This window comes from Chaetura pelagica, unplaced genomic scaffold, assembly GCF_000747805.2.
Source record: "Chaetura pelagica isolate M959 unplaced genomic scaffold, ChaPel_1.0 scaffold121, whole genome shotgun sequence".
NCBI lineage: Eukaryota > Metazoa > Chordata > Aves > Apodiformes > Apodidae > Chaetura > Chaetura pelagica.
Window position 1 is genome coordinate 60,990 of NW_009954546.1, and position 11,015 is coordinate 72,004.

General features: G+C 47.2%; 1 protein-coding gene across 1 annotated transcript in view; it reads left to right on the forward strand.

Moving 5' to 3' along the window:
• The first annotated feature begins 2,692 nt into the window (after window positions 1-2,692).
• Window positions 2,693-11,015, forward strand: part of HDHD2 (haloacid dehalogenase-like hydrolase domain containing 2) — an 11,680-nt gene continuing 3,357 nt past the window's right edge. Inside the window, exons 1-3 of the mRNA XM_010005018.1 lie at window positions 2,693-2,798; window positions 5,785-5,993; window positions 8,243-8,327. Coding sequence (XP_010003320.1) covers window positions 2,698-2,798; window positions 5,785-5,993; window positions 8,243-8,327 — 395 coding nt within the window. The 5' untranslated portion in view covers window positions 2,693-2,697. The remainder of the gene's footprint in view (window positions 2,799-5,784; window positions 5,994-8,242; window positions 8,328-11,015) is intronic.

Sequence of the window (11,015 nt, forward strand, 5' to 3'; positions counted from 1 at the left end):
GGGTAAGGACCTAAGGTCGCCAAAAAGGACCCTGTAGGCACGTTCTGTAACGCCGAATGCCCTGGATTTAGTTCTGTTTTGTCACCTCCTGCCTTCCTGAGGCCCAGCAGGCCCTTCTCCCCAGCTCAGGGCTGTGCACAAAGCGCCGGCTTCACTGGTTGTTCCTTCCAGGCCTGGTCCTTCCAGGCTGTGCTTGCTCGTGCTCTGGTTGTGTCCCTCTCTGGCTACAGTTTTAACTTGTGTGTACGTGCAGAGTACACCTGACACAAAACAACCACGGCATTCTGCATTTCTGAGTCGTTTTCCAGTGCTGCAGTTTGTGTTTTTCTTTTGGACTTCCTTGCTAGGAAGCTTAACACTTAAAGCATGAGCTTAACACTTGAAATTGGGCTCTGCAAAAAGCTTCCATACTGGCTGAATAAATGCACTGTCATTAGGAGAAGCAATGGAGATCTGGGACGAAAGAGGAGTGAAATAAATTTAAAAACCACCACCATTTCTGCTAAACTAGGGTATTCTGTCTCTGTCCTTAGCTGGGCTATCTGTGCACACGTGGTGCAGTTGCTCTGCTGGGGAATTTAGATAATAGCACCTTCTTCAGTCCTCTTTTTTAATCTCAGCACTCAAAATTCCCTGTGCCAGAGTGGAAATGCCTGAGGGAAGAGAGGTTGTGGGGGTTTTTTTGTCATGGAGATAGTGTGGAGTCATGCAGATTCCTTTCTGTTCAGGCACTTTGTCTGCAGTAAATATTTTTCTCAGAGATGTCTTAGAAACCTGGTGCCTTCTATTACCCAGGCAATTGATGGAGCTCCCTGAGGAGTTCAGTTTTGTATTGTAGACACTTAACCTGTGTAGCAACAGACATACTGTCAGCTTTTATTATTATTGTTATTTTTATTGCAGGCAATCAGAAGGATTAATGAAAGTACAACCTCACCTGTGTCTTGTACCAAGACATCAAGTTCCCATGATCTTGATTACTGATAAAACTATTTGCCAATACAAAACTGTCCTGATAGAAAAGTAAATTTATTAAGGCATTATTTCTTAATTATTGACTGCTCTGGGTGATTTTAAAAATTACAGACGTGTTATGTGTTCTGTCTGTAACCAGAACAGCTTAACATACAATTGTGATGACTTCCTAGTGTTGACAGATTGGGTAGGCATCATTGTCTAACAAAACAGGAGAAAAGCTTCCATGTTAGACGTTTGGTAAGAAATAGCTCATCAGAATTCCTTGTGGAGCACAGTACAGCACTTGCAGCACACAAAAGGGGAAGTACCTGTTCTTCCAGTGTCTGAAGGGGCTACAGGAAAGCTGGGAAGGGATATTTTACAGATCTAGTAGTGAGAGGACAATGGGGAATGGATTGAAACTGGAAGAGGGGAGATTTAGCTTAGACATTAGGAGGAAATTCTTTAGTGTGAGGGTGGTGGAAAGATTCCAAATACATGGAGATTCAACTGATTTAAATACATTCTGTGAAATAGCTGCTATCTCTGCTGTTTCTGACCCAAAAAAGAGCAGCTCTCCTGTGAGAAGAGGCTGACAGTAGGGGTGTTCAGCTGGAGAAGAGAAGGCTCCAGGGAGACCTTAGAGCAGCTTCCAGTGCCTGAAGGGGCTCCAGGAAAGCTGGGGAGGGACTTGGGACAAGGGCAGGGAGTGATGGGACAAGGGGGAATGGATTGAAACTGGAAGAGGGGAGATTGAGGTGAGACATGAGGAGGAAATTCTTTGGTGTGAGGGAGGTGAGAGCCTGGCCCAGGTTGCCCAGAGAAGCTGTGGCTGCCCCATCCCTGGCAGTGTTGAAGGGCAGGTTGGATGGGGCTTGGAGCAGCCTGGGCTGGTGGGAGGTGTCCCTGCCCATGCAGGGGGGTTGGACCTAGAGGATCTTTAAGGTCCCTTCCAAACCATTCCATGACTCTATGATATAACCTCACTGTATTCTTCTGCAGTGCCTTTGGATGCTGGCATCTCTTTTGGGCTGAGTCTCCTCTACCTGTTTGTGTGACAAACTTGCTGTAGACAAGCTGCCTGACTGTCCCCTTTGCAAGAGGAGGGAGTAACCCACTGGGGTGCTGAGTATCCTTAATGCCTGAGAGCTTCTTGGCTAAATCCACCCTGGCACACAGGCAGAATCAATCACTGAATAACCTCAGAGCTGGGATACCTGGAATTCTCTCATGGGGTGGATCATCCCAGATCTTCGCTTACAAAAATAAACTCAATGGTAGCCACTTTGGCACAGAGCATTTAGCTGTATAGTCAGAACACTGTGTCACCGCTGAGTCCTATTGTATTTATTTTTACTTGGTGGCAGTGGGACTTGCCAAAATGTGCTTCCTGAGGCCTTGAACCAGCAATCCCAGACCTAATGATCCTCTTCCCTGTTTAGAGAGATTTTTTTGACGCGAGAAAATAAAGGCACTTAAAAAACAAATAGCACCTGATTTCCATAGATAGAGTCTTTGGGAAAATACCACCCCATCAATTATGTATTTTTTTTTAAACACTCTGCCTTTTATTTCTCTTGTCTGAAGGGGCCCATTTCAGACTGCTAGTAATGTTCTGAGTGATACCGGGCTTGGCACAAATGAGGTATTTAACTGAGTCCCTGGATTTTATTACCCATTGTCTGCTAACCAGTTGTTTGTTGTTTCATTTCTTTGCCCTTTTCCCTGGGGAAGGGAAGGATGGCAGCTCGGCGTGCTCTGAAAGCTGTCTTGGTGGATCTGAATGGCACACTTCACATCGAAGACTCAGCTGTGCCAGGCGCCCAGGAAGCTCTTAAAAGGCAAGAGACCTTTTTCCCCCCCTCCTCCTCTGATAGGTTCTGTCAGGCTGGTTTGCACAAAGACACTCCTTGAAGGCAACAGGCCTGAAGCTTCTCCTTTTATAAGCTGTTGTCGGTAAGGAAATTCTGCTTTGATTTACACCTGTGTTCATACCAGGAGAAATCAGCAGAGGGCCTGGATATTGAAAAGTTGCCATGTGCCACCTGAGTCCCAGCAGCTTCCCTAAGTTGCTCACTAGGCCTTTTCTAGGTAAAAAAAAAGACAGTATTCAGAGTTTTTCTAATCCTTGTGGGACTGTAGCCTCAACCAAAGTGAAAAATAGTGAAATTAACCTGAATTACCTCATCTACTCCACAGTAATATAATCTCAGCTGTTCCTCAGTGCTTTGTTTAACTACAGGAAGCTGACTTTATGTCTGAATCCTTAGGCTCATGGTGCACTAAAGTGGAATAACAGAGAGAACAACTTGACCTAGTGAGGAAGGCACCTATTGCAGAGTTCTCCTTTTGTTTGGTCTTTCAGCCAAAGTTTTGCTTTATTATTTTTCAAGTTTCTGCTTGGCAAACAGCCTCAGTGTTTTTTTAAGTTTGAGAAGCATTTGATAATACAGCCCATCTTTTGTAGGAATTGAAACAGGAGTTTAGCACAACTTTCTCTTCTGATGAAAGGGTGCCTAAAGAAACTGAGTCATCACAGAGAGGATTAATCTGTCTGAGTCAGTGGCAAAATAGGGTAGGCAAGTCCAGGGATCATTGTACCATGTGATGACACTGTTTTCCTGGAGAAGACATCTTGCAATGGATGAAGAAAAACACAAAGTGATGAAAACTATCATGGTGAGTGAGGGAGGACACCTTAAGATGCTGGGACAGTAATAAGGGAAGAGAAATAGGGCTTAATTAAGGATGAGGTGTTTTTACGGGAGTTGTCTTGGCTGCTGAAGTTTTTATAAAGCTAGACTGTTGCTCAGAGGAAACGTTCAAAAGAGGATTAGGAAACTGCTCTTCTCTTCACAAATAATTCATGCTCTTTTTTGCTAATCCCTGTCATTGGTTTTCCTCAGGAGAAGCTGAAATTACTGGCATGCAGCTTGCTTAGGGAACAAGGGGATGGATTCCATTTTTAGGGTTACTTCTCAGTATTGAGGTCCATAGGAAAAAAAAATAATAGTCATGATTATTCTACTAGCAACCAGGGCAATATTTTTTTCCAGTTCATACTTGGGAAGGGTCAGTGTATCTGACAAGAGAAAGAAGCAGCAGGTGCAAGCAAGTCTCCAGCACTGACCAACTTTATTTTGATGTTCTCCATGCAGTCCTCATGCCAGTGGTTGTTTCTATAGCAACAAACAGAGAAAGTGATGGTGGGGGAATAATTAAAGAGGATGCAATTGAAATTGTCACAAAAATTATTTGATTGTTTGGTAGCATGTACTGTCAGTGAAGGGCAATAATGTGGTTTTATGTGATATTGGTGTTCCTCAGTAAAGGGAGGAATGGCTGCAAGAGCCAATATAAAATCACCACACAGGTAACAGAGCCTCCTAGAACATCCTGCAGCTCTGAGTGAACCACAGCTGCTGTGAAATTCACCCAGCATGTGGAGTTCCCTGTAGTAATTTAGCAACAAGGGTCTTTTGATTATTTACTTTGGTTCAGAATGCTGTTGATTCAAAATACAGGGCTTGTTTCTTTATTGTCTAGGTTGAATTAAAAGGCTTTTCAGACTTGTTACTGTTGATAATTATCAGCAATCCATATCAACAATCTAGACGAGGGGACTGAGGGCACCCTCAGTAGGTCTGCAGATGACACCCAGTTGAGCAGGAGTGTTGATCTGCCTGAGGGTAGGAATTCTCTGCAGAGGGACCTGAAAGGCTGGATCCATTGATCCATAGAGCCAATTGTGTGAGGTTCTCCAAGGCCAAGTGCTGGGTCCTGCCCTTGGGTCACACCAACCCCAGGCAACACTCCAGGCTTGGGGAAGAGAGGCTGGAAAGTGCCCAGAGGAAAAGGACCTGGGGTGTTGGTTGAGAGCAGCTGAACATGAGCCAGTGTGTGCCCAGGTGGCCCAGAAGGCACCAGCATCCTGGCTTGTGTCAGCACTGGTGTGTCCAGCAGGAGCAGGGCAGGGCTGGTCCCCCTGTGCTGGGCCCTGGGGAGGGAGCACCTGGAATCCTGGGGTCAGGTCTGGCCCCTCAGGACAAGAAGGAGATGGAGGGGCTGGAGCGTGTCCAGAGAAGGGCAAGGGAGCTGGGGCAGGGTCTGGAGCACAAGGGTGAGGAGGAGCAGCTGAGGGAGCTGGGGGTGTCCAGGCTGGAGCAAAGGAGGCTGAGGGGAGACCTTCTGGCTCTGCAGCTGCCTGAGAGGAGGTTGGAGCCAGGGGGGTTGGGCTCTGCTGCCCAGGAACAAGGGATGGGACAAGAGGAAATGGGCTGCAGTGGTGCCAGGGGAGGCTGAGATGGGATGTTGGGCAGCATTTCTTGCTGGCCAGGGTTGTCAGGCCCTGGCCCAGGCTGCCCAGGGCAGGGCTGGAGTCCCCATCCCTGGAGGGGTTTCCAAGCCGTGTAGATGTGGTGCTGAGTGACATGGGGCAGGGCTGGCCTTGGCAGGGCTGGGGGAGTGGTTGAACTGGGTGATCTTAAAGGTCATTTCCAACCCAAACGATTCTATGATTCTATAAATTTGTTGGTTACTAGTATGAAGATGGAGTGTGGAGTCACCATTTCCCTCCTGCCTTCTCCTGTTGGATGCAGAGCAGGGGAAGCTCGATCCCCTGGTACTTGCAGTTCTCGCTGTCTGTTACACACTGCCCTCCAGTCTACAGTAGTTACCAACCTGGTGGCTTTTTGTGTAATACCAGTGCTCTGGGACATATACAGTCTTTTCATCTGCAGCTTTTACCCAGATGGTCCATTTTCAGTTCCCAGGAGATGCCAGCAGCAGGACACTGTGGCCAGTTGACCTTTGTTCCTCCTCCCTCAGGCTGCGCCGCGCTCCTGTCACCATTCGGTTTGTGACAAACACTACAAAGGAGTGCAAGAGAGACCTGCTGGAGAGGCTGACCAGCCTGGGATTTGACATTGCAGAGAATGAGATCTTCACCTCTCTGACAGCAGCCAGAAATCTTCTGGAGCAAAAGCAGATGAGGCCTTTACTTCTGGTAGATGAGAAGGCCCTGCCTGATTTCACAGGTGAGGTGGGAGAAGTTACTGGACAGCTAAAGAAACAAAGTGCTCTCCATTTGGAGAATGCCAATCATATACGTGTACCATTAGGTGTGATGAAGCCTGAAATATGGGGCTTCCCAGAGTCAGAAAGGTCCTTTTTATTATTTTATTTAAATTAACATGAAACAGTCTGAAGTCATAGCTTCTTTTGGAATAGTGGAAGTGACAGCCAAAGCCTCCAGATAATCAGAAATTTGAATAAAAGTCCATACTTTTTATTAATTTCCAAAGTAAAAAAAAAGTAATACTTATCACTAGATCATTGGAGATGTATTGCACCTACCAGTGCTGGTTTGTTTTATAGCAAGGATGTATCAATTAGTTGGAAATCAGGTTTCCCTCAGCTACTGTACCGAGGTTTTGCTTGTAAAGAGCTGAAAAGTCAGTGTGGAGGCACCTGCAGGAGGCTTCTTCTGTCTTAATAGATTCTTGTTTAATGTAAAATCTCCAGGTAGTTACTGTTACTTACCTTGTATCAAACATCTAAGTCTCACTCTCTGTACTTTAATAGCTTAATTGGTGACAGGTTCATCACCTAGGTTGTCATCTCTAAAGACCTGGTTAAAACTTGCTGTACTTTGACCTGTTCCCATTTCCCTCCCTCAACACTAAGAGGAGTAGAAGATTATCTGTGTTAACCTGGACATGTCTGGCAGATGTCTGAAGCTAGGACAGGTTAAGTTGTTGACTGAACCACATCATTGTTTCAAGAGTACTGAAGATAACCGTATTTTTTAACATATTCGGAGCTGAAAACTGTATATTCAGTCTTCCACTTAAAGGCAGGGCAGGAGAAAGGTGGATGGTTTGTCACTGCTCCCTGCCTCTTGCCTTCTGAACTGAAACCCTCATGGCTGTGTAATTTAAGGAGGGTTTAATCTAGCTAGGAGTTGGACATTTCCTGGTACATTTTAATGCCATAGTATAGCCAGTGACCTTCAGAAAGGTCAAGTGTTCAGGAGAAAAGCCTCTGTGGGCTCCAAGGGCTATGAAACCTGATAATACCTTTTCCTAATCTGTATCCAGAGAAGTACACCCTCAGGAATATCCTGTATTTATGTTCTTGGGAATCACAGAATGGCTGGTGTAGGAAGGGACTTGAAGATCATCTTCAACTCCCCAGCATGGGCCAGGACACCTCCCACCAGCCCAGGCTGCTCCAAGCCCCATCCAACCTGCCCTTCAACACTGCCAGGGATGGGGCAGCCACAGCTTCTCTGGGCAACCTGGGCCAGGGTCTCACCGCCCTCACAGCAAAGAATTTCTTCCTAATAGCTCATCTCAATCTCCCCTGTACCAGTTTTAATCCATTCCCCTCTGCTCTTGTGAGACCCCATGGTCAGTAGTGTGTTCAGTTCTGCAGCACCCAACAGAAGAAGGACATGGAGCTTCTGGAGAGAGTCCAAAGGAGGCCACAGAGTTGATGAGAGGGCTGGAGCAGCTCTGCTCTGGAGCCAGGCTGGGAGAGTTGGGGTGTTCAGCCTGGAGAAGAGAAGGCTCCAGGGAGACCTTAGAGCAGCTTCCAGTGCCTGAAGGGGCTCCAGGAGAGCTGGGGAGGGGCTGGGGGAAAGAGCTTGTATCAAGAGGACAAGAGGTGGATTAAAACTGGAAGAGGGAGATTGAGGTGAGACATGAGGAGGAAATTCTTTGGTGTGAGGGTGGTGAGACCCTGGCCCAGGTTTCCCAGAGAAGCTGTGGCTGCCCCATCCCTGGCAGTGTTGAAGGGCAGGTTGGATGGGGCTTGGAGCAACCTGGGCTGGTGGGAGGTGTCCCTGCCCATGCAGGGTGTTGGATCTGGATGATCTTGAAGGTCCCTTCCAACCCAAACCAGTCTGGGATTCTATTAAAATAAACCAGATGGGATTCACTTGTCTTCCCGTTTCACTGTCTTACAAAGCAGATGAATCAGAGAAGGAGATTCTGAGCCAGCAACGAGTCATTCAATGAAAGCAGTTCCTGCTGGGCAGGGAGAGGATCCCTGGGCAGCAGCTGCTGGTGGGACTGTCCAGCTGCGGCATTTTGTGAAGGTGGAGGAGTCTGGGTGGAGCAACACCTGTTCCCTCTTTCTAAAAGACATCAGACTAGTCTGTGTGACACGTTTGTGTCAGAAAATGCTCCTTTTTGCTGCAAAGTGATGCGTTGCTCTTGTTGACTTTGTAGTGCTAAGTATGAGTAAAATTCCCCTTGCCCAGTGTCATGTTTTGGTTTTCCAGGGATAGCCACCGAGGAACCCAACGCGGTGGTGGTTGGACTGGCTCCTGAGCACTTTCACTACGAGATGATGAACAGAGCATTTCGGTAAGTCATCTCCTCGTGGCTTTTTGGGTGTTGGCTGTTGGTACTGGGCTCTGTTCCTCCACCTAGGTGAGGAAATCCTTCTTGGATGGGGAGAAGAGGGTGGTAGCAACATCACCATTATGGAATGTGACGATGGTGTCCCCGTGTGGGAGAGGGAGCCACTAACCTTGGTGGCTTTGAGCAGCCTGGTCTGGTGGGAGGTGTCCCTGTGGCAGGGGATTGGAACTAGATGATCTTTTACATCCCTTGCCGTCCAATCCCAAGCCAGTCTGGGATTCTGCTCTATGGGCCCTTAAACATAAACCTCAGGAATTCCAGTCCTGGTTTTTGTAGCTTTCAGTCACAGTGGTCACTGAGGTGAAAAAGTTAGCAATGCTTCAAGAGTGCATAGACAAAACCAAGGAGATTGGGAAGCATTTGGGAGATGCCTTCTGTGTTCAAACTTCAGCCTTTGGGTGTGACAAAATGATAGGAAAGGAAATCCAGTATTTATGGCAGATTATTCCTTACCTACCTATGCAGAATTTCTAGCAGTATCTTCTGAAGCATCTTGTGTTCAGGAGTGGCCAGGATAATATGATGGGCTATATGAACTATGGATCAGATGTGGTTTGTCTTATAAAGCTTCTGGTTTTGTGTGTTGATGAAGGGGTAAATCAGATAAAACTGTGACTGTCCATGAGCAAAGATGCAACAGTGACTGCAGAGATGTGTACCCAGGCATCCTTCTTTCTAGTTCTAGCTCAGCACAGCACTCTTGATTTGGACTTGAAAAAAAAACTTCAAGAGACTTAAAGAAGAGACTTAAAGAGACTTGAAGAGACTTAAAGATGAGCCTGTTGCTAAGTTTAGTCCCGGTGATGTGCCTTTTGTCTGTTGTGAAATGCACAGAGAAAGGTCTGTGGAACATCCCAGATATGGAGAGAGTCTCCAGAGGAGGCCCTGGAGATGCTGGGAGGGCTGGAGCAGCTCTGCTCTGGAGCCAGGCTGGGAGAGTTGGGGTGTTCAGCCTGGAGAAGAGAAGGCTCCAGGGAGACCTTAGAGCAGCTTCCAGTGCCTGAAGGGGCTCCAGGAAAGCTGGGGAGGGACTTGGGACAAGGGCAGGGAGGGATGGGATGAGGGGGATGGATGGAAGCTGGAAGAGGGGAGATTGAGGTGAGACATGAGGATGAGGTGATGGTTTAAATTGGAAGTGGTGATATTTAATTTAGATGTTAGGAAGAAATTCTTTGGTGTGAGGGTGGTGAGAGCCTGGCCCAGGTTGCCCAGAGAAGCTGTGGCTGCCCCATCCCTGGCAGTGTTGAAGGGCAGGTTGGATGGGGCTTGGAGCAGCCTGGGCTGGTGGGGGGTGTCCCTGCCCATGCAGGGGGGTTGGGACTGGATGATCTTCCAACCCAAACCATTCCTTGATGCCATGATTTACAGTAATGATGCCTATATCTGAGCTGGTGTTCTGGGCTCCTGCAGGAGAGAGGAGGTGCTTGTAAGGCATCACTCATTTTTCCCCTAGTTGTGCTTAAAATAGGACAGTTGAACTGTGCCCTAGAAGTGCTTTTTCCCTTCCTCTGACTGTGCAGAGCCAGGCTGACTAATTACTAGTAGGCAACTACTCAGTTGATACCCAACATTAGGTTAGGAAAGTCTAACCTAGTGAGTCCCAAAACGAGATCCACAGAGTAAGGCTGTTCTCTAGGCACCATTTGAAATGACTGAGACTAAATTCTTCTTTCTGTATACATGGGATTTTCATGCCACGTTTAAAAGAATTCTCTCAGGTGAGATCTTTCCTGCAAACTGCTGAATCTAAGTGGTTGTGGTGCTGCTGTCAAATTAAATTTTCCTGTATCCTAGAGGCATCCTCCCACAGAGAACAGATCTGGCTGCTCACAGATACACATGCCAGCTCTCTCCTTGTTGAGCTTGCTTTGGAAGGCATTGATTCAATAGAAGTGTTTGGTGATAATGAAATGAAATTAAATATTATCATTTATGTACTGCTCAGAGTACCCAAGCTGCTCTGCAGGCATTTGGGATGGTGCAAACATCCTCCAAAGTGGATACAACCCACCTCAGGCAGCCCCTTGGAGCAGAGCTGCAGCAGAGCTCCGGAAAAGCAGTGAAGGGGTAGAGCAAGATTCTGTTTGTTTTCTTAAAGCTTTTTTATTATTTTAAATCAGGGAAGGTTAAAAGAAATTCTTTCTGACTGCCAACGCTGCCCCCATACTGCCAAGCTTTGCTGGTTACATCCCTGCCTGCTGGGATAAAGACTGGAACTCCTGCAGTACCTGAGGAAAATGGAATGGGAAGTGTCTGGCAGTTGTTACCTCACCTTGCACAACTACTGGCACAGCAGCACAGAACTGTTGCAGCTGGGAAAGATCTGTAAGATCACACACTCCAACCATCCGGCCAGGAGGGAAAAAACAATCAAACTAACCCCGAAAACCCCCACACCAAAGCACCAAACAAACAACACCACAACACCCACCATGCCCACTAGAGCATGTCCTGTATCACAGAATCCTAGGGGTTGGAAGGGACCTGGAAAGACCATCCAGTCCAATCCCCCTGCCAGAGAAGGATCACTCAGAGCATATCACACAGGAATGTGTCCAGGCAGGTTTTGAATGTCTCCAGTGAAGGAAACTCCACAGCCTCTCTGGGCAGCCTGTCCCAGGGCTCTGGTAG